Source organism: Culex quinquefasciatus, chromosome 1 (assembly GCF_015732765.1).
Source record: "Culex quinquefasciatus strain JHB chromosome 1, VPISU_Cqui_1.0_pri_paternal, whole genome shotgun sequence".
Taxonomy (NCBI): domain Eukaryota; kingdom Metazoa; phylum Arthropoda; class Insecta; order Diptera; family Culicidae; genus Culex; species Culex quinquefasciatus.
The window spans coordinates 85,927,978-85,952,219 of record NC_051861.1 but is presented as its reverse complement, the minus strand read 5'-3'; the positions used below and the strand labels follow the sequence as shown (position 1 = coordinate 85,952,219).

The window sequence follows — 24,242 nt, the reverse complement described above, 5'->3', positions numbered from 1 at the left end:
CGTCAACCGCGTTGTCGTCGAAGACGACGTGGCATGCGACCGTGTCGTCGTACACACTAATCTAAAAATATTTGCAGTAACGACGCCGCTTCGAGCACCTTTCCGTCGTGTTCTGATCCGCCCTGGGCCCTCGCGCGTCGATTCCAATTTAAGAAAAAGTAAAGATTCCATCCGCTAGTAAGCTTGGCTCCGATTGTTTGTTTCAAGCGAACATACCTCGTGCCGCAGAATGTCACCAGTCTGGTTACTTTGTTGGGCGTTTTGCACCTTAAGGCGCTTCTTTGTCGGACCTACAATCACAAAATCAATCAATTTCTCATAGGGTACAAACAAACGTCAAAGTAGCCATAATGGATGGTGCTGAAAAATGGCGTCCGCCAATAACTGCGCGTCAATTACGCTTGACGTTTGGAGATTTCATTAGTTTTTCAGCGGTTTTTGTTCGGGGCGGAACCGGTTTGAAAAATGCACCCACTTTCCACAGAACCCCGCTGAAAGCGCCATTTTTTCAAATAGTTTTTCAAGAGGGGGCTCCTCTTGTCATCGCACTGTGGGGAATGCGACTGTCTAATTACAAAACAGAAACGCGAACGAGCGGGAAGAATGCCCGGAGACCAGCTTCTTGTGTCAGTTCGTCCAGTAGACGAGAGAGAGAGCATTTTGTGGTCGGCGGCGAGTTCGCGAAGGAATTTTTTCATTAGCATTCGCGCGCTGCTTTCTTTTGCCCGGGTCTTCTTCGCTGTTGACGTCTCGTGCACCGCAAAGTGACGTTTGCACTCGCTCCAGCTTGTTTTGATGCTGGCGGCGGGAATTTCTGTGTTTGTTTACGAGAATGCACACGGTGATAAGCCATGTTTACAAACAGACGAAATTTGACTCATTTCGAATCAAACTAAGTGGAGGGGCGAGCATTTTGACAGCTGGAGTAAAAAGGGGCGCAATGTCGATACGCCCTTTGGATTCGTCGCAATCGTCATCAAGAAGTTATTCAACCTGCAAAAGTTGGCCATGAACGGTCGCTCAACTGCGGAAGAGTGTCGACTCCCGGCGTGATAACCTCATTCGAGTTGTTGACGTCCAATCGTCGCTCCCACCACCAACAGTGAGGGCCTTTGTTTACAACAGGTCCAGCGCCAATCGGAACGACGTTTATCGCTCATTTTTGCCGAACGTAAATATTTCTTCTCCAGAGTCGATGATTCAGCGTGGGCAAATTTGGAACCCCGTTATCAGCCGGGTCGCCACAACCGTGGGTGGTCGACCAGCCAAACGAGCGGCGATCACCTCTGTCAAAACCGCTTCAAAATGGCGTCCGGAGTCTCGGATGAGTCAGTCGACGAACGGAGCAGCAAAAAAGATCACAAAATTAATGTATCCTTGAAAGTGAATCAGACCTTTTTCTCTCCGTTGCCTCGCTTATTTATCAGGCATCTTTTGAAAAGAAGAACATAAGAAATACCAACACAAATGCGTCCGAGAACCATGCGTGTAGAGGTTATGTCTGGCGGTTCGTCGTCTTCGAAGAAGACACCGCAGAGGCGCGTTGTATTGGTGCGGCGAACAAGTCGACGAAGCGATAAATAAATCACTCAATAATAAATTAAAAAAGGAAAATTCATTAACTTTGCCCGCGCAGAGGCCAACCGAAGCGAAGAACGGTGCGGCCTTGGGTGCGGCGGTGAAATATGATCCGCGGAGTTGGAGTTGGTCAAATCGAGCGATTTGTAGCTGATGGCTGCGCGAGAATCGATCAAAGATGGCGCCCGGCAACCCTGACTTAAACATACGTCCAACGTGCGTCGTTAGTCGAATTTAAAAATTTAATAATATAAGAATTTTTAAATTAAAACAAAATGTTTTTTCGATATTTTTTAGAATCTTAGAACATTGATTATATTTTTTTTCTAGCCTTCTTTTCATTTTTTTGGTTCGCTTCGGTTAAAAGTTTCTCTGATTTGATCAAGTCAAAACAAGTTCAATTGATGACAACTGTCAAACTGTTTACGTCGACAGAAATGTGAAGTCAGGCGTTTGTCAAGTTTTCGACTAAACGACCCGTGCGACAACTCGTACAGTCATCCCACATATTCGGAACGGTTTCCAGATCGGCCAATGTTCAAAAAATCATAGCAAATCGATAATTGAACTTAATGATTCGCTTTTACCTTCATTTGAAAGCTTTTCTTGCGATCTTTCGAATGCTGTATCGAACATCTGCAAATTTTAACTTTTATATGAAGTTTTTGAATAATTACTTTGACCCTTGAAATCCACAAATTCGGAACACTTTTTTCTTGCGAATGTAAACAAACTTTGGATCTCTCCAGGAGTACATATTTATTACCAAATAATGACTTTTCACACTGAAACAAATGAAACTCAAGCTTAGTGATGTTTTATACGTGGTTTGATAACTTTTTTGGTGAAAATATCAGTTAAATTCAGGTGTTCCACAATTGTTTGAGGCACAATAACATCCCACAATTATGAAACAGGCCATTTGGAGGCAGTGTTTTGCTGCTCTGAACAAAATAGTCTTGGAATGAAGTTTTTTGTTCAAAAAGTATTACTTTTACTAGTGAAATAGCAAGATAATGTCCAAATAAAGGTTCTAAAAACAGTAGGGTCGACAAAAAAGCTACTTTTGGCATGCTATTGACAAATTATCATAAAAGTGTTCCGAATTTGTGGGTGTTCCGAATATGTGGGATGACTGTACAACGGACGACATTTTTCAGTCAGGAGCGCTTGATTGATGCAAGGGGTCGACAAAAGTTTAATGTCGGTCGGATGTTTAATGTCGGCGCGACAATGTAACGCTCATCGCCTGCGGTGACCGGTCGACATAGCCGATGAGGTCACCGAACGAACGAATTCCCTTCAATTAAAACGCGCCCGTTAACTGGAGGCAATTTAATTCAATCAAAAGATTGGTCTGCTGCTGGTACAAAGAGAGAATTTGTGATGTAGCGAGCGCGCTTTCCCCCTCCCCAGTAGGAAGGTACTACTACCTTACGGCATCTTGATCAACAAGTCGACGATGATGGCGGCGGTGGTGACGATGACTAAACAAACAAAGAAGAACCCGACGTCGCAGGGACCTTATGGGGTTTCACTTAATTAGACGAATGAGTTTTTAATTGACGATCACTCTCTGGTGCGCGGGACTTGCCGAGGGGTTGAAGGGATATGGAGACAGCGCGTTGGAGTGGGTCTGCCCTGGTGGGGAGGGATCAGGTTTCACACATGGCAGCACCGGCTAATGGGCACGGAAGCCGAGCTCTGAGTAGACTGATTTAGTGGTTTTTAGATAAATTTCCACGGCGTCATACGTGGCCCGACATTAGTGGGTGCGAGCGCTTTGAGGGAGTCGTTTTGACAGATACTGTGTGTACGGTTGATAGAAGTCGACATAGCGTGGTCAGCCCTACATTTACCGAGTTATCGCTTTTTATTTGCGCCCGAATTTCGCTCTGTTAGCCCGGCGGCTGGGGCCATTCCGTGGCCATTTTACCTTCACAACCCATTGGAGTTGACGACCAAGACGAGTTTTTATTTGTTCGATTTACGTTTCGCCTCCAGGCAAAGTATCGGTACACACACGAGCAAACATGAAAGTTTGAGCGGGCACTAAAAAAAACTGACGTGAATGGACGCGCTACGGATTGTTTATATATTAATAAATATTTTTTACGATTATTGTTATGATTATCATCTTCTCCTTTTTGTTTGACCACCACTACACTTTCCTAAGGGCAGTCGGCCACGGTGCTTCGAAGTGCCCAGCGTGCGAGTGATTTACAGTGACCAGGGCCAACTGTCACTCGGCGGTGCGTTACGTTCGAGCTGTCAAACTTTGCGTTCGCTCTCGGACGGATGCTTTATGGATGATAACCGTGACCGATGGCTATCGCCGCAAACCTTTTGGGACTTGGTTCCCGGCTTATCGAAGGGAAGAAACTTCTCGGCCCCTTCCTCGCGTAGATTCGCCCTCCATTGCTCCGCGCTCAATTGGCTCGTTTTTTATGTTTATTATTTACACACCACCACTTACTGTCGATGTGGCATGTCGGTGTGTATGTTACGCCGTACGTGTATTCGCCCCGGCCACCGAATCAGGCGTTATCAGCTTGTTATCGTTTTTGTTGCTCCCCCTTCTGCTTGCTGTGTCGGCTCGGTTCGTTGGTTTCCTGTGTACAAAGAGGTTTGTTATGGCGGGAAGCCCCGAAAAATCCCTCCTGAAGCCACCGCGTACGGAATCGACGTTGGTTTCGATACGCCTACGCTTCAAACAAAAACATCGCCCTTGTTGGTCACTTCTTTTTTGTTTACTTTACGGTTTGACTCGCCTCACCGGCTTCGGTTCATTTACCGAATGTGATATACTTTATTGGCTTGACGGGCTGGTTTTTTCTCGTCCCCCTCTATCACTCTCTGAGGGAGTCCATCTTTGCGCGCGCGAGGAGAGGTAAAAAACGAACCGAAACGGTTAATTAAGCGGATTCCCAGTCTTCATTTCGTCTTTGCGGAGTTGATCCCGAGCGGGGCGGTATCGCTGACTGTTCATCTCTCCTTGATGGAGCCAGCAGCCAGACGTGGGATCAAGTTTAATTAAAATTGAAACGGACAAATACCGCCCTCCGCGCGAGAGTGCTTCATTTGGCAGAACTGCGATGGTTGTTCTGCGGTTCTTGGCAGGAACGCAACAACCCTTTCGAAAGTTGTCCGCTCCGGTTGTGGGAACAAAGAAGTGTTGTTTTGCTGGCAAACAGCGTGATTTAAGTCGACATTAGAAGTCGACAAAAAGTCGACAATGTCGAGAGCTCACGCAAGTCGACAAAGTTGGTTAGGAGAATTTTTCACTGGGTTGCGTAAATTTGACAGCTGGATTTGAAGGACTAGTTTAATGCCCGTTTAATTTTGCAAACCTTGAATTAAGCCAGCTTTTTGTCGACTTAAACGCCTCTGACGACGGCCGGTTTGCGCGTCCTAATTTTGCACTTAATCTATTAATACTATCAAACAGAAAAAATACACGTTACGGAATCAAAGTTATCCCCGCCCTGACATTAATCCGCACTGCACCGTAAAACATGATTTACACCGCGTAGCGGCGTCGCGACCAGTTCGCAATTTTATTATATTGCAAAGATAAATATATTTATTCATTCAAAATAAACACACACACCGGTAGTCGGGGCCCGCGAACGGCCACAGAAAATTAAAATCCCAGAAACGGAACCCACGGCTAACGCAAAAAGCTAAAATATTTCAAAACATCGCCGACCGCGCGCAATGTCGACTTGACAGTTCGGGCTGAATGTCGTCTAAATCGGCGCACAATGAAAGGCGGCTCGCAGAACAAGGCGGTTTTGCCGGAAATCCTGATTAACTCGGCGAGTTGGCGAGTTCAAACGCCAGATACAGGAACTGTCGGACCGCTATTTTTTTCGGTTCGGTTAATTATTCAGTCCTGCTTGAACTTTGACTACGCGCCGGTTTGTGGCGATTTGAAGTTAGTAAATCTAGTGCGCGGCCAACGGAAGTGCAAAGGCATCATGTCTCGCGCTGAATAGCATCAAACGACGTGCAGGAGAGTTTCATTTATTTATGATAGGATAAAATTTACTGCAGAATAAACCCCTGCTTGTGGATGAGCGAGGACCAGTGGGAAAAAATTTACGACATTTCGCTTCCTCTTAATCAACATTGGGCGCGTAACGTACGGAAAAAAAAACTTATGTGCGTTCATCAGCCGGCAATTTGGGGCACGATGACCACAAACGCGCCACAAAAAACCACAAAATATCACGTCGAATTCTACAAATCTGTTCGACCCGACCATACCTCATAATTTGTCGCTCACTTCGTCAAGTTTCGTTGAGACGAGAAAAAAACGAAGTAGAAGAGGGGCATTACGGCACCCCGTATTTCCATTGACGGGTCGTTTCATTTGTTTTTGCTAATTAGCGAGGGACGCGTTTGAGTCGCTTCCTGATATTGCACCGTCCGACCAACAATCCGTCATCGGCCATAAACGTCAACGTCAACGAAGGAGCTGTTACTTAACGAACGCGAAAATTGGACGCGAAGCAAAAGTAAACACACCGGCCCCGCCGCCATGATCGGACAATTGTCACAAAATGATCAAGAAAACAATAAATCCAATTGGTTAATTGGGTGCCATTGTCTGGCTCCTTGGCGCGGGCCTCTGTCAAAAACCGGGGCGTCATCCCACACTTTCGCGTTCTCGGAAAACGCCAGCCAGCGGTCGTACACCTCGCGCGCATCGACACATAATTTGACAGAAATCTTGTCGTAAAAATCACAAACTAATTTTCCTATGAAATGCCATAAATTACCCCGTTTGAGCGCGCGAGAACGCGAACGTGTCTGAATGGGGATTTGCTCGACGCATCGTGTCGCCGCGGCGAGCATAATTTACCAGCCCGTTAAGCAAAGATGGCGGAAAAAGGAACTTAACGAAACAACCTGTCAAACGGCACTACACCAGGTCGACATTCGTCGACGTCGTCGGCGCAGACGAAACATGCAAATAAATGTACGAAATCCGTTATTTATTGACCCTGTTCTGTCAGAACTGGCCAAGTGACAGGTTTGCATCGGAAAATTAATACGCCAAGGTGATTTGTTTTCATCACCGCGATCGCGATCTCGACACGACGCCCAAGCGAGGATCGGTACGGCGGTGTAGAGGTGTCAATTGACGGTTGGTCAAGATGGCGGCGCACTGACTAATCGACTTTGATTCCCCGGAATTCAACTGCTCCAAAAAGATTGAGGTTCCGGACGGCGCGTGACTAACGCTTTCGTTAAGAACACTAAGCGCGGGCGCTACCGAGAAGTGTTTATTAAAAGCTAAATTGAAGACATTCACGAATCTTGAGAGGTGGTTCGGGCTTAGGGTGGAGCCGGGGAAATAATCATCGCTAGCGGCAGTTAAATATTTTCCAGCTCCTCTTCAAAACGATTATTGTTCCTCGAGACCCAGGGCGAAAACTTATATGAAGCGAGAAACGGTGAATGCGTTTCTTGACGTTTCTCTTTGAGAAACTTTGTCCGTTTCCACCACCACCACCGACTTGGTCGGTGGTGGTGAGAACCATCAATTTTTAAGGGATTTTTTTTTATGTGAATCAAACCGTTTGTTCTCTGGACGAGGTGCGTCTCCTCGGGCTGAGAGTGTGCAATGAAGTTGAAGAAAAAATATGGCCCCTGACGAATCGAGCGAAAATTTCGGTCGGCCATAATCGAACCCCTGGTGAAGTGGACGGACCGACCGGCAGGAAATTTAAATCATTTTTAACGATAACGGCACGCCGCATAATCTCGGACACGACGTTGACAATGTTTTCCATTTTGACAGCCTGGAGGTTTCATTCGGCGCGATCTGGGAGCACGTAAAAACTGCCCCAAACTCTCGTAAAATAGTTGAGGTCATCCGCACTGAGTCGACACAAAACGACGCGATTCCTACGGGGATGGGGGGGAAAGTCGAAAAGAAAAACATTCCTAGAATGTTTTGACCCGGCACCGAACGACGACGACCACCACACAAATTATGGCGAACAGTAATAAATCTTTATATCGTTATCGCCGCCATAGTTTTGCTGGCGTTTTTTTTCTAGGTTTGGGGGGTTCCTTTCCCTTCTTGGAAGAGTGCGCGCCCCAAAAACTAAAGGGAGCAATGCGCCAACCTTAAACGGAATGTCACTTGGCGTGGCTTGTTTTTCGGTTGGGGTTTCGTCAAGTCACCACACGCGCGCTGCAGTGGAGTCTGTCGACCAGGTTGTCGGCGTGACATTTCATACGGGGTTGGAATATTTGACAGAAGCTTGAGTCGACATAGTTGTGACATTTCGCCAACACCCTGATTGAAAGTTGTCGAGCCCGCTAAGGTTGAACTCCCAGTGCGTCGAGTGCCGGGCACGCCTGGTCGGATCTGTTGGAGTTCGTCAACCCTGGCGCGAGAAGCAACGTGAGTCCCGGCGCCAGGATAGCGAAATTCAATTTAACAAAACACTGATTGTCTCGGGTCCCGCAATGAACCGTTCCGATGCTGCTGCTGCGGCGGCACAAAGGAGTCGGTCCCGCTTCGCGTCTTAAGCTATGCCTTTTATCATACGCCAACAAATAACAAAAACAACCGCGCAAGAGGAGGACCGCTAGAGCGCTAGTCGGCAGTGACCGTTTAGCGGGTCTAGGTATAGAATTCGCACAATCCGTCCATATATCATCATCAAGAAGAAGTGGACGGGGAACATGTGTGTAAACATGCGCGGGGACTGCTGTGCGGCGGCGAGATGGAAGAGTGAAATTGGCCGCATTCATTCGATTCGTATCGCATCGCTGATTGCCTATCTTGCAGGCGCGCGCGCAAGAGGAGAGGAGAAGGCGTCAATGAAGCACACTACCCTGAAGCCGTACTAGCGTGACAAACGATTAGCGCCCAATCGACCGTTTACGGCCACGCGCTCGTTTTCGTGGTCTCCGCGTTGGAGATGATGGCGAAGGGGGGGCTTGCGGGTTAAAAACAATATGGCGTCCGGCGAGGGGTTTGCGTTGGGCGCATAATGATGGTCGAGTGGCGCCCTCTAAACAGAGCGGTTTCCCGATACGCCATCGATACGGATTCATTAAATTAAAATAAAATGAAATTAATAGCAATTACCCGAGGCCGCAAACACGGTGCCCGAACCCATGTTGGTGTAAATAAAGTAAAATTAAATGTTAATTGAAGTGATGAAAGTGCAGTTTCGGGTGCAGGCATGGGGAGGCCGCCACCACCAAACTGTTGTTTGATGGTTAATTTTGCACATGTTTATGTGTGGTGGCCGCGCGGCCCCGAACTCGGCAAGGTTGTTTAACGCACTTCCGCCATCTGTTGAGGTTATGGTCAAAAATGGCGCTATCAACTAGTGCTATAGTGGTCACGCGGGTCAGTACGGACCACTGGGAACACTTTCTCTCTCTTTCTCGTTTCACGAGGTTCGCCTCCATTGTGTCGTCCGCGCGAAATTAGTTGTTGAAATTAATTTATCTTACATGGAAATGTTTAATTAATTTCCCCCGACAGCTCTCTTCCGCGCCGTCGTCCCCGACGACAGTCTCACTTGTGGGAATATCCACTTCAAGTGCCGTGTCCCGTCCGCGCTGGTTGGTTTGTCTTGCGTACATATCTACCGACATCCATCTGTAACGACGATGCAGCGGGAAACCCAGAGAGCGCACAGTGTCTTTGTGCATATTTCACTTAATTCCCATCATCATTCTCGTTGTGCCCTTTTTTTGCTCCCTTTTCCGAACCTTCCTCTTGCCAGTTGTTGCTCTGGACGTTGCGTTTCGCAGTCGGAGACAACAGAAGGTGGTTGCAGCTGCAAGCAAGTTTGCTGCTGTTGTTGCGCTGTCAAGTCAGCGCGCTGCGCTGTGACAGCTTGACGAAAACTCGGGGTCTGAAGCCGCTTCGTTGAGTCAAGATGGTTGTTGTTGTTGAGGCAACGTGTGTACATAAGAAAAAGGTGTCTGCGTGTGGAAGGTGAGTCTCGAAGAAGAAGAAGAGCGAAATATGGAGCGCGAAGGTACACCTTATATAGCGTTAACTTTCTGGATGGTGGTGTGAGTGTGAGAGAGAGGAAGCGAGAGAGAGAGAGAGAGTGTGAGTTTAAGGAGAGATAAGGCGCGGTGAGTGAACGAGTTCACGATTCCGCAGGTCGATAGTGGTAAAAAACGTGAGTGTTGGAAGGTATACAAGGTAGAGTGGAAGAAAAATCTTAATAAAATAGAAAATTGGACTCTCTTGGACTCGGGTTTAGAGTATTCCGACGGCGACGGCGACTGGATAAAGAAGGTAGAGGGAGAGGGACTTACCACCAGGGCGTTAGGTACATGCAGCAGCTCATGTTTCTCAAGTAAGTCACGATTCGGGAATGAGGCGGAGCATTGTAAGCATGCGTAGGGTTCCGCACCGTGGCTGCTGTTGCTGTACGTGGGACTAATAGACCGCCCACCTTCGTCCGCAAGTGTGCCACCTGCCGAGGTACTTCGGCTACTGCTGCTACTGTTGCTACGGTTGCTGTTACTACTACTACTGCGGCCGTTGGGTTCCGTCGTCGTGCCGTTCAGGGACGGCGGATCGTTGCTCTCGAGCGCTGATGCGGACGCCGGCGGAGACGGCAGGGAAGCACCTATTGGCTGGAATTGCGACTGCTGCTGCTGGGAGTGGTGGTAAAACGCGGACAGCGGCGGCGACGGAGTGGCCGAACCGTGCTCCTGCTTAATCGCCGGATGCACCGCCGCGATGTGGTCCTTAAGGGCCTGAAAAGTTAAATAGTTTGTTAAAATCCCGAAATTTGACAGTTACGACTGCAACAACTGTCACTTTGACAGTTCTCCCAAACTACATTTAATGTGGAGGTCCTACCTGAAATCCCTGCACCGTCTGGTGGCACTGCGGACACTGGAGAAAGCAGTCCGTCTGGGGGGTACCGCTGCTCTCGTCATCCTTCGGCAGGCCGGATGCCAGCGCTGGAACTGCAAACGAGAGACAACAAAAAACGCGACATCAGACGTCATAAGTAATGTGTATGTGTGTGTGTCGCGCTAAAACAAGAGTGTCGGCCCGACTTGGTGATGATCTCATCAGGCGGACCATGTGGCACACCACTACAGCACCACACGGCTGACGATGATAGCAATCATATAATATAATGATAATCTCATATTTTCCTTTCGCATCAGCAACATCAAACGGAGACTCTTTGCTCTGGAAGAGAAGAGGACCCTATTCAAATTCCACGACCCAGTTGCTTTTGTAGTGCGCGCTCTTGACAGTTGTAGTGGGGCTTGATGTCGACTACGTCGACAGTGACTCACACGCAACCACCTTAATTTATATCAATTAACTAGACCGCACATCGGGTAGACTCATCTCTTCGTTTGCCGGAGAGAGGCCTTTGCTCGTCGATTGTTCTACCGGAACTGGCTAGAACTTGTTGCGTCCAATAACGCGCGCGCCAATAAACTGTCAAACTTTAACAAATCGCGACACATTTGTAAGGTTTTCGAAGAAGAGAGGGCGAGCGGTCGCAGGAGGCACGAAAAACTTTGCCACGTCGTAAGTTCAATGCCAGCGAACTTCTCCAGCGCAAGTAGCATCATTTGTTTTCATAAACTCCCACACATTCACATGCTCTCTACGTACGGCATAAATTGGCAACCTTGAAACCTTGTAGGTTCGCGTCGTCGTCTTTGCCGCCTGCCAAACAAATCGGCTCGGAAATCCTATTGTGACAGTTTGGATTATTTCCGCCTGCGGTGGCACGGCGTTCCCCGGAGATTCGTGGCCCCTCTGGGGACGGCTCCCGGTCGACGCTAAATCTGTTGTCTTTAGCGAAGACAACAACCGATTTGTTTTGCCACGATGGCGACAGCGGAATTCTCTCTCGCAGCGAGAAAGTTGAATAATGAGCTCATTATTTACTGAATTCGATGATTTCGGGGAAGTTTTGTTTAGACAGTGACGGTGGTCTTTGCGGTTAGCTTTTTCAATATTCTAATAAAACTTGGCAACAATATTTCATTTCTGCCAGGTTGCCGACGGTGAAAGTTGTTCTCTTGTGCATTCTCGAATAAAAAAACTCGCACGCGAGTTGGGACCAATTTAAAAATACGCCTGTCAAACTTTGCCGGCGCTCAGACGTTGTCTGCGCTTTTTTCTCTCGTGCACGGTCGATTTCAAGGCTAGCGAATACCTGTCAGCTTCGCTGACACGTCAAATTTCTCCTCTGAACTCTTTTCTTCGGGCTCTGCCGGCACATTTGTAAGGTTTATGCATCGCTAGCGCAACACGCTCTAGCGTGTTCGGAACAATGACCTCTTTTCGACCGCGTCCGCCGTGTGAGTTCGGGCTCCTAATGAAGGTGTCGCAACCGCGTGTGACGACGGCATCGACAAATTGATCTCATGTCGACTTTCGTCGATTGACGGTTTTATGAAGTTCGCTGACGAGCGCAAAGCACCGTCCCCTCGACGACGAAGATGATGATTACAAGTATCGATGGCGCAAATTGCCGTCGTCGTCTGAGCCGGGTGGTGAAGTTTTATGATGAATGAGCTCTTCTTTTTCGGCTGGCCAAACGCGTTGTTTGTGCGTCGTGTTCCGGAGCCGTGTCCCGGGATCGGCGACCGAAAATAGAAGAAGCTACCGGGCGGCGTAAAGTGATCAATGTGGAAATTAATTGGCTCTCGGCAACGTTCGGCACACAGAGAGTCCAAAAGCTATAAATCTGAAATGGTTAGTTGAAAAAATGTGACAGTTGAAATTCCAATCCTGAGGAGCGTTGGAGGAGTTGAACTGCATCGCGGCCACATGTGGTGGCGGAACTTTCTAGTTTTTATTTGCTGCGGGATTATGTCGGGCGCGCATTCCACGAGTTTGATGGAGCAAGAAGCGAATGTCGACTTGGGGTCGACAAAGAAACACTGACAAAGGAGTTCGAGCGTGCACACCTGCAACCTCATCGAAAATTGATGGATGCACTCTCGGGGGCCAAATGCAGGAAATTCAATTTTCATAAATCACATTTCATGAACTTTAGAGCCCTCACCCGAGAATGGGAAACGACTTGGCCACACTTTTCATCAACACGAAGGCAATAAATTTCCTTCACGATTTACATTAATAAAATGGTTCATCTTGCTCGTCTCAGGTTTTCTTTCGGGAGTAGATTTTTCCCACTTCTTCCAGCTCCGACCGGAACTGGTTTCTCGTAAAATGCGCGTCAGTAAAAAAAAAAACTCCCCGAAATCGAATGTGTTGAGCGGCACACGAGGTGTCACTTTTCCAGTGTATGTGTGGAGGAAGGGCCATTTTCATAACACATTAAATTTATGCCTTTTTAAATGATTCCCGCGCGGCTAAGTGGGCTTCACGATCCGATCTCACCTCGTAACACCGGGCGCGATTGATGTGGTTGAAAATATACCTTGTTAGTTTGAGTGGGGGTTGAGATTCTGACAAAGGAATCTTCCAAGTGTGAGCGGATTGGTCAGAGTTTGAGGCCACCTGCTTAATTTACTTTGATCGACTAACTGCTATGCTTCGCAGTCTATCAATTTTCTATGGGGAGCTGACTTTTGACAACTCGATGTTGACAGTTTCCCAGTAGAAAATCGAACGGTCATAAAAGTAAGCAAATGGTCGATAAAGAAAATGAAACCCAAATTTGGGTGCACTATGTCGACTGCTTCTCACTCAAAAATCTTCCTTAAAAATTGCGCCGATGAAGCCGCACAAGTTTGGCGGGTGTCAAGGGCGACACTCCCCAATAACTCGTGGTTCGACAAACGAGGCCAACACTCACAAACACCCACGTCAGCCGGCAAATTGCGCGCGGCCTGGCAGGTGTTTCAAGCTCTCAACACCATTACGGGACGCGGAATGCACTTCTTGTTACATTTTGCGGGTCGCCATTTTCTCCGCTGTCGGCTGATGACCACCAGCAGCGCGTGACCCCACGTGTGGTGGCGAAATAAAAACAATAAACACAATTGTTAATGGTCGTCGGCGCGAGTTGTCATCGGCAATAAACGTCAGACGACGACGCGATGGGACCAGAAGTGCTGTTTACTTAGCCTCCACCGGAGACGTTTCTCTGTCCGGGCCCGTCCGTCACGGGGATCGTGGTTTGGCGAGTGGTGATGCGACCAGGTGGCACTCCGGGGTACTTTGTGGGGATTGAACTTCTCAAGGTGAGAAGCGTCGACGTGGCGTGGAGCGGGACTTGAACCCGGCACCTTTAAGGAAAACCGAAGCCGGGCAACGCTCCGTCACACCGCGCCGCCCCAAAATGGATTTTTAATACTCACGTCAATTTCAGCCGTGCGAGGCTAATTTTCGTCATCGTCCGCGAGCGCGGTCGAGGGGTACGACACTTAATTAGTCGAAATATGACGAACGCGCGCGAAACTCGAGAGTCATGCGTGCGCTAGAGAGCGCAGGAAAAGGTGAAAAAACAAATGTCAATTTTCACGTTGGCACCGTCAGGGCGGAGCCGCCTCGGTCACCTCGAGCGCGCGCGACCAGATCGACGTTTGATTGAGGTGCCCTGACACATGTGTGGCATCCGTGTGCGTGGAGTTAATGGCGCTACTCGCCGCTAGGGGAGGTGGCGAGGGGAACCGCAGCACGCAGGAAAGGTAAACATCGCCAGCGTAACCTGCGTGGCAATCTGCGGTGAAAGAGTTTAATGTTTTTCCTTCTCTCACGTCTTGACTATACGCGTCTTCAAGGAGAGCGGGAGGAAAACCGATCGTAAAATAAGACAGGGAAATGTGGTAAGAACGTTGTTTTCGTGCTTGTTATTCTTTTTCCAAACAAATACCCCGACCCTACCTCGGCCGAGGGGTGGTCATTTCGGTGGAGCTGCCGCGTTCTTTTGTTTACACAAGTGGTGGACAACGAATGCGACCTCCGTAAGCGGTTCCGAAATTCCCCCGGCCGCCCAAAGTGGTTTCATGTTTGACCGGCGTTTTCGAATTACCGGATGAGGTTACCGGGATCGGTTGCGTCACCTAAAACACATTTGTATGGTTCCCTGGTATTGCTTCGCGATCGAGACGAAATTTCCGATTCGAAAGAGCACAGTTCGGCCCCAAAATTAGAACCCGCTTCCCCCTTTCAATCGAATCGCGTATAATTTATGATGATCGATCCGTGCGGAACACGGACTTTATAAATAACCTCAATTCGATCGTTTACCAGCTGCTCTGGCAACACGTGGATTAAGCCGTTTGACATTTCTGGGTCTACCGCCCAGGTTACGTACGAGAGAGGGCTGTTGTATCAGCAAAAGTCGGATCGTCAGCGTCACCGTCAACATCTTCGCGATGAAACGTGAACTGTAAACATCGCACGAATGTTGCACCTTTCGGCAGCAGTGCAGCGCTCAGATGCATGTTCGCGTCACGTTTTGTAAACACGCCGTATATCCGCGGTGGGTAACGGCTTGGGAACGCTGCGCGCCGCGCAGTGATTAATTCGATAGACTGCAAATTTCGCCTGCTGTCTCATCTATTAATTGGGTTACGGGGCAGGGGTTCCGCGAGCCGTTTTGTGCGTCAACAGCGGTTCTAAGTTGACATCGGTGTCTCGAACTTGTTCTACGCGCGACGTTAAAGTCTGACAGCGCTCCAGAGCCGTACAAATGTCCTCCGAACCGCTCGGGAAGCCCTGTCTCCAACCCTGAAACCGCGCGCGGGCCATATTTTAAAACTGATAATAGACAGAGGGAGATCCCATGGCCACCACCGCCGCGACGCGGTCAAAAAGTGAGATTTATGGCGGTTGATGTGTTGTTCCGCGCTCGCGGAGTTTGTTTTCGGCAAAGGCTCTCTTCCTTCGCGTCCGGCACAGTCAGTGGCCATTCCGGTGACACCTAGGTAAATAAATTTCCGCCACCACGCGAGTTCAACTCTTTCGCGAGCGCGCTCGCGGCTTCCGCTGCAAAACAAATAAATTTTGCACCGTAAATACTTGCGCGGGGCACTCGCGGGAGTCGTCTTTGGGCGATTTATCGCCCTTTCGAGGGGGAGGATGATGCGCCCGCGTTTGCAAACAACAGTTCAATTACATCGGAACATTCTGCACACCGGGATTGCCCGGGTAATTCGAGCGTCTTGCAATTCATCTCATTAGTGTTAATTGACAGCGCAGCTCAGAGAGTGCGCTGATCCGACGGATGCTGGTGAGCCCGCATCGTTCGACGAACGAATTTATTACCTTCTTAGTACCGAGAAGGCCCCTTCTCTCAAATGGTGTCAATTGTCCGTCGTCGTAAATTGAATCATGTGAAATTCCAAAGACCCCTACAGTAACGTTTCTCAACTCGTAACGAACCATAGCAGCGAACGAGTGAATACCTGCAGCACTACAGAGTTCAGAGTAGTCTACCATATGGTGCAGCAAACTAGACCGGCCGGAAACCGTGAGGGTGAGAAACGGTGCATCTGCGCGAAGGGTCGTCGAATCACGGGCAATCAGCTGCACACCGCTTCACGGCGGCTTAAGCTACCGGAGTGTATGTGTACAAATACAGACGCAGGCTGCAACCGTTCCATCAATACAGACGACGCAGTCGTCGTCGCGGCAATGCCAGAGCAAGAAAAGATTTTCGAACATGTTTATGTTTACGAGGCTGTTGTTATTATGCTTACGATGAAAAACGATGAAAGGGAAAATAATATTTAGAGAATGTATAATATTTCGCTTGCGATCGCTCTTCGGGGGCTGCGCGATTCTCTCTACCTGACGAACGTGATGTTTACGCGGGACGACGACGACGACTGGATCTCCCGGAGAGAGGTGGCATCCACATGTGGCCGGCTCACCTCATCCGCGATCGCGGACACGGAAAGCTGGAGTGGCTTGGAAAGGTGAACAAGGGCATCTATGCGCGAACTTGCACGGTTGGTCGACTTTGTCGTCCAGTTGCGCGTCGATTGATTTTCAACGGGGTGGCGCTTGACAGTTGTTGACAAAAGTTAAGGTCGATTCACACCTTTTCGTTTGGAAAATCTTTTTTAATACTCCAATTTTTTCGGAGTTTCCGTTCATGTACACGGAGAAAAGAAGTGAGACACATGTTTACCAAAAGGAGTTGCTCACTTCTTGGAAGTCTTCGCGCAGCGAAGTGTACGGGCAAGAGGGGTTCACTCGCCGGCATGAATGCACCTCTTTCATAAAACAAAGTTGAAAGGAGCTGGGCAAGAACAAGAAGAATGCCCAAAGTAATTTCTCGAATAAATAAATAATAAAACGCTTGAGAAAGGGAGGGAAGGGAGTTGAAGGAGCGTAGCGACGGAGTGGTCGCGCCAAGTGCGTGAACAAAGTTTTCGACTGAAGAGGTGTGCGAGGGCCGCACACAACTGCATGGGAACGTGGAGGAATAATTAACAGTTAATAAGTGTCTGCACCATATTGACGATTAGTTGGATTGTTTGTTTGCACTAAGCATGCTTGCAGGTTAAAGAACCCATCGGCTGGGAGTCGTGTCAGCTGCGAAGCAGCTATAGGGAAACAAAGGTGGTGCAATTTCAAGGTAATTCAATCTTGTAAACATAGCAAGTTTCTCGTGAAAAGGTGAGCGCGCGTCTTTGTTTTCAAAAGTGTTTACTTGCCAAGAGGTCTTTATTGTTGTGCGCGCTGAAAGACGATAAGGGTGTCGTCGTTGAAAACCGATGAGTGTGCCAATTCTGAAGGGTTCGGGAATCGATGCGGGGCTTTACGTAAACAAAAGGTATCGCCGTACGATAATCTTCTGCCGAGCGGAAGGATTTAATTAAACCGATGACAGATGATCAAGGCGGCCATGACAAAAGGTGGCGTCGAGGAGATACCATCGAAGCAGTCCTTGAAATTTAATTAAACCAATTTCGCACTCTCATGAACAAAGCATTAATCACAGGTTACCCACACCGTGCACGTGGCCCTCGGCTTGGCAGAGAAAATCAAAATGTTAACCCCGGGTTCTCTGAGGTTAACCTCCGACCTCCTACGCTTCCTTGACGGTGCTACCGGAAGGCAAACCGACGTCATATGTGCGTTGGCTCCTCTCTTTTTTTTTGTCGGTTGCTGGCCTGGTCCAGAACGACTCCGGAACGGCTCTGCTCGTCTCTCTGATGGAAGCAGTGGGGATAATTAATTACGTGAACCTTTTCCCTCGGTCGACACAGACGGTTCGACGGGGCAGGTCGACAAACAAAAAAGGTTTGACCAAATCTAATTGCTTCCACTCACCGAAAAGTGGGAGTCGGTTCCCCACTCGGAGAAAAGAGGGTGTGAAAAGGTATTATTTGACCGCAGAAGAAAATAAACAACTGCTGGAACGAAGGAGGAGGACTCGACTCGTTACCGTACCTGACTTAATTCGGGCGACCTGTCGACTCCTTGTCCGTTTTTTTTTTGTTTTGACCTTCCTTCGTTGACCACCTTGACAGCTCTCTTCGCACTCAATTATCAAAGGAGGCTGTTGTTTTTTTGTCCCTAACGCCTCTTCAATTGAGGTTATGTTTCTTCGAAAAAAGAAGACCTGGTTGACGCCACCATGACTCACAGGTTGTCCGGTCAGGCAGTCCGGCGCCCTTTTCCCCTTCATTCTGTACGCAAATTGAAGAACCATTTATTTTCCCCCTCTCTGCAGCAGCAGCTTCCGTGTGTCATGGAGTCGTAAAGCCGAAGGGTCTACCTTTCCTTACGTCATCGCTGCTGCGAGGAATCTGCTACGTCGCTTCTTTCTCTTCGGAAGTCAGAGGGGGAAAGGCTGACTTACACAGCAGTTGTGAGTGTCTGTTTCTTGGTTTTATTTTGGGCAGGGGTTACCTTGAATCATGGCCCGCTTTGATCGGCGACGCACTGGCGGCGGCACTTGTTCCCCCTCCACCTTGTGCCTTTTTCTTTTCCTTGCCTTGACGCAAAGGGAGCAAGATGAGTCGACACAGACAGGTGAACTCCAGCGGCGTTCTAATGACGTTTATGAAGATGATGATGATTTCATCGGAAGACACATGTGTGCGTTAGGGTGCGCCGAATTAGGGGACAATAGGAAAGGTTGATTGTACCCTCGGTGGTGACGCGTGCCCTGGCCAACACTGGCAACAGGGGCGATAATTTAAATCCGCATAGATTCGGCACACGCACCTTAACGGTATCGAAAAACCAAGGGGTTGGAACAAAAGGTACAGCGCCGCACACGTCACTCGCGCAACGAGATTAGAATAGAGGTTTAATGAATTCCGTCTCGGTTGAGCGGTTGGTTGAAGTAAATTTGATTCCGTGCCCAGATAAAGCGGTTCCCGGCAGAACACATGGCCCCTGCTGCTGGACGGTGGCCAGTTTTTCTAAAAACTCAAAATGGATTCCCCGTTAATAGGCCCGCTAAGGTGAGTTGGTGTGTGTTGGTCAATCGCCAAGCTCCTCCCACCCAACCAAACCGGTTTTGACGTAACAATCGTGCGCGTTATACCTGGTGAGCCCGTCCCAATTAAATTGCTACTTCCTCAATTGACGTGTACACGCGGCACGAATACGAACACAGAACAAAACGACGAAGCAGGCGTTGATGAACGAGACGCACACACTTGTTGCGCGATGCGTAATACACACGCCCAAGCAGGCCGCGACGCACACACAAAGCGATGATCGCGAGTACAAAATGGAGTCTGGCGTGGCTACCTGCGCGGTCATCTCTCCGACGTGACATCAGAGTCACTTTCTAGAAAATCCACCGTCAAGTCATCTCAATCAGTCGGAATTAGTAGGGGAGATAACGCTCGGGAATAACCCCGAACTGGGCTGCCGCAGGCAGCCCTGTCATAATCGACTCAAAGTGTCTTCCTCGTTGCCGCTTCGCGGCAATAAAAACTGACGTTTTATTACCTTCAAGCTTGCAGCCGACTTGGTCGCCAAGATGGCGGAGTAACTTGCACAGATCAAAGGTATTTGTTGGACACTCGCTCGTTCGCTCGGAATGTCAATGTTGCAGTTGGGAAATTGATCGATTCGACGCCCCCCTCCGCTAGCGTTCAGTTTTGACAGGGATCAGGTTTCCCCAGAGTAAACGCGCGGATGATCGGCTGCTGCGCAGCAGGCGGCGTCAATCAACGGCGAACCTGTCTACAAGTACAGAGTTGGCTTGCGGATTTTCCAGCGTGCGCGAAATTTGTGACCTGAAGCACGGATTTATTGACGAGGTTTAATGGGGGAAGGGAAAAACTGCAACATTGAAAGTCATCTATTTGCTACTTAATGTAGAACGGCTGATCTTAGGCTATCAATGAAGTCATGTTAAATTGGTTGAGAAATAGTGTAAATTTTGTAAGGGTTTCTGTGTGGTACAACCCAACGCCGGCTGGCCGGCAGCGAAATTATACGAAAGTATATTTCTGGAGTTTTTGTTTTGAAAAGGTCCAATAAACCAAATTTCCAGATTTTGCTTTTTGGGTGTTTTTTTAAACCGCCTTGAGTCATGGGTATTAAAAATTTGAAGTTGATTGGACCTTTTCAAAAAAATACTCTAGATTTGTATCAGGCTTTGATTTTGTAGGATAAATATTAATGTTATAAATGTTGAAAATTGTAAACATAGATTTTTTTTGGTGAACAAGGACAATTTTTTGAAATGATTGGACATTTAAGGATAAATTAATGCATTTAAATTTCACCAATTTTTATGGTAAATTCAGTGTATTGTTTTGATGATTATATAAATAACAGAATATTTAGTTCATTCATCCTTCACACAGGGTTATTAGGATTTGTTTAACTGTATGTCATAGAATTGATGACAGGGTGGCCACTCAAGTCGGAAAAAGGTCTGAAAATTGCAAAGTCAGTATTTTGAGATTTTTTCAAAAAGTCGACGAAAGTCTGAAATTTCAAGCATACTTGTTTGAATTTTTTTCAAATTTGGCACACCATTCTAAAACTTTGAGCACCCTTAAATTTTTTATGAGCGTTGGTCAAAAATGTTGATACAGGCTGATTTTGATCTTTCGGAAAAAACTTGACTAGCAAATAAAATCCAATCTCGTGTTCAATGAAAAACAGTTTTTGCTTTTTTTTTTAAATGAAAAATACTGAAATTGACAAAATAAATTTAGGACGTTTTTGTACTTAGGCAATTACAAAAATGTTTAAAAAATTCTGGAGTTGTTTGGTTTATTAAAAAAAATCAGAATAAGTTCTCATTAAACTGGATTTTTTTTACTGATTTATTGATTGTTTTTAGTGACAAATTCATTAATCAAAATGGATTATCACAATTGGATATCAAATACACAAAATTAAAAAAAAAAATTGCATGAGGGGGCAAAAAAAAGTATAAACAATGTAAATACGAGCCATCGTTTCATCATTTTAATGATAAAAGTGTTTTAAATGTTTTATACACCTGTCCTGTTGTTTTGCAATCATTGTTTTCCAAAATATCTAAGTATTGACGAAAATTACGACATTAACTTTGAAAAATATTTGCAACGGCCTTACTCGAATAAAACGTTATTATTTGAATTTGGACAACCGAAGAAGATTTGGATTTTAAAGACATGTTAAACATAAAATATGTTTTCATGTCAATCAATTTCAAAAGTAACTTTAAACTGTTTGAAGGCATTAAAAAGAGAACGTTTTTAAAATTATTATTATGGTAAATGTGTTTCTACCTTTCTGAAAATATTTCTGATCGCTAAATTTATCACTCTGATTCATCGATTGCTGATAACTATTTATTTTTGGGTTCTCTCTGTTCCATATAAAATACTTTGAATTTGGCCAAAAAATGTCACTCATTTTTTTAAATGAGTGTATTTGAAGGACGTATGGATAATTAATCTAAAACATTTCTGCAATCTGTTAAACGTAAATTATTCGAAAACCGATTGAAAAATGCTTTTTACAAAAGACGTTTAGGACCTTTTGTAAACGAACACGAGTGGTCTACTTTTAGTCTAACTTAATTTATGTCAACAAATCAATACAAAAAGCTTAGTAAATTTGAATCGAATTTGCACTTTTCAGACACAAATTAACTTTCTCTGCAAATATGGTTTATTTACCGAAATTGATTGATGAAAAATCTGTAGAATTTAGATCGGGAAACCATCTGTCATAATAAACATGATTGTATCTAGAATTTGTGACAAGAGTCTTCGTTATAGAATCCCGGTTATATTTAACTGAGTCGGTTAATTTTAGTTTACCAATTTGTTAAGCGCACACTTAGATTGTTTTACCGAATTCGGTAAATTTTACTGACTTTTCAACTGCTGAACAGTTCGGTAAACTGAAAAGTACGAAATTCGGTAAAGTAGTTAGTTATTGTTCATCTTATCCGATATTCAGTAATTTTTATTCATTTTGACAGATGATTTACCGATGTAAATTTTATCGTTTTTTCAACTATCGAATTCGGTAAACAAATCTATTTGTGCAGTGATGAAAAATCGTGTAAATCTACCGAATTCGTTAGAATTTACTCGATTGTTTGTTTTTTAATGGTATTAAATATTTGATGATTTTCTGACTGAGAAAGTCAAAAAATCATCAAATTGATACCATTTTTTTAAATATTTAAATAGAATTTAAGCAGTTTTTCTAATCGCACTCATTAAAATCTCTTTTTAAAATTCGAACTTAAATTTTTTTTGAGCTTCTTTGAATTTATCCTTAAACTTATTTAAAGATCTTGTATAGCAATCTTTAGATTTTCTAAGGTAAGGATTGTATTTTTAGAAACTTTCAACTATGATTGCAATTTTGAAACAATGATTTGTTTTGAAATACTCACACTGCAGGGCAAACTTGGCTGATGACGGCATGATACTGTCTTCTTGTCCGAACCGTGGCGGCACCAGACAAGACAACATTTGGAATCGTTGTTTTGCTTCTGCTTGCAGAACTCTCTTTCTTCACTTGTAACACTCTAATCTCACTGGTTATTTGCACCGATTAAATCCTTCCGAGCTGTAAACTTTTTCATTGTACGCGTTGCGAGGTATATTCTGAGGAAGTTGAAAAAACTCAACAAGAACTTAAAGCACTTTCATCAACTTTGCCGGGTGATTCCGGCACTTGCTAGCAGCAGTGTTTAACGTTTCCAAAGGGATTCATTCTTACTACGCACTTCCTAACAACGCGCTACCACCCGCGACTCTGTCCTTGAAGATGATCACACTCGACACAATTTTTCCGCGGAGATCACCTCAGAAACGATTCTTCGTTGTTGCTGTTGTTGTTGTTGTGATGGTTGCTTCGTTGTCTAAACAGGCTTTTGTCATTAGGTGAACACACTACACTTCGTGCGTGCGTTGTCTCCGACGTATTCTTCCGCGATTATTCCAAGAACAAAATAGCTTCTGCTCTCGTGTGTACACACTTGACTCGACGTCGGTGTATTCCTTTGTGTGTCAAGCCGGAGGTCACCTGGGTCTTTGTTGCGCGTCAGGTCACCAAACCGAACACACTCACCATATCGCGCGCCCGAGCTTTCCCTTCTGGGTTATTCCCGTTACGCGCGGGGGTCCTTCGAGCAAGGTGTGCACGTTACGCGGGTCCTCGAGTTCGTCACACTGGGGCGTAATCACCCGAAACCCCCGTTGATCTTCTTCTTCACGTTCGCGTTCGCACACTCTTCCTTTAGTACACACCTCTAGAAGCCGCTGTAACCGTCGTCGTCGTCGTCGCTCGTGTGCTTGCCAGCCGCTCGTGGAGGAGGGCTCATAATCTCGTGTTTACGCTGCGACGTTTCGGTCGCTACTAAATTGTATGTACGACAGAGGTACAACTCACCGCTCCGACACGACCAACGCGCTCGCCACCGTATACATATCTCACCCAGCGACTCCCTCTGCTTCGACTTCTCTCCCTTGCCGTCGTCGTAGCACACGTTCACGGGTCCCGTCTTCCCTGCCTCCCTGCACGTTTCGTCCCGTGTGTCGATGTATGCGGGCTTTGTTGCTGCTGTCGATGTGTGTGCAGACCGGTGAGCAGCACCCTCATCTTCTACGAGCTGTATGAACCCTTGTCCCGAAGCCCGAAGTGATTTACCAGATGTTGTCCAAGCGCGCACTCACTTCACCCGGCCACTCATCGGGTGCTCATCGTCGTCACCGAGTTCATCCAGCATGCTTGCGTTCTTGCTTGAAACGTGTTTCTACCTGCTGCCGTTGGCCTACTGAGTCGAGTCTTATCGCGGGTGAGTGTTGCGGCGCGTGCGCTTGTGTTGGTACCGGAACCCTTCTACGTTTTTACGCGCGCGGCGGTGAGTGAACTTTCATTCATCATTTCGCTCTGGTGCGGGAAGGTGGAGTTTCTTGCGGGTGTGTTGGTGTTCTTCCCCTCTCTCACTCACAGTGTTTTCTTGCGAGTCGGTACGTTGTACAACGACACGCTCTGCGTGTGTGTGTGTGTGTTTGCACTTCTTGCGGTGAGGAGAAGTTGCGCATTTTCTTGGCTTCTACAGTGTTTACACACAGCATAGCATTATGTGTCGCCGCACTAATCTACTGACGAAGATGCCCCTCTCGAGGAAGAAGTGTGTGCACACGTGTGTCGCCGTGAACGCGCAAGGTTGTTTGGGTGTATTTGCGTGGGATTAGGAAAACGATCTTCTGTGTTGTTTCCTTGCGTGTCAAAAGCTTGCGGGCAACCTGAAGCGAGCTTTTTTGGT

General features: G+C 46.8%; 1 protein-coding gene across 1 annotated transcript in view; it reads right to left on the bottom strand.

The window, feature by feature from the left end:
* The window catches only part of LOC6046168 (zinc finger protein 1), a 38,478-nt gene extending 15,123 nt beyond the window's left edge, over positions 1–23,355 (bottom strand). Inside the window, 4 exon segments of the mRNA XM_038252667.1 lie at positions 9,889–10,335; positions 10,442–10,551; positions 22,362–22,575; positions 23,221–23,355. Coding sequence (XP_038108595.1) covers positions 9,889–10,335; positions 10,442–10,551; positions 22,362–22,440 — 636 coding nt within the window. The 5' untranslated portion in view covers positions 22,441–22,575; positions 23,221–23,355.
* Between the last annotated feature and the right edge of the window lie 887 nt (positions 23,356–24,242).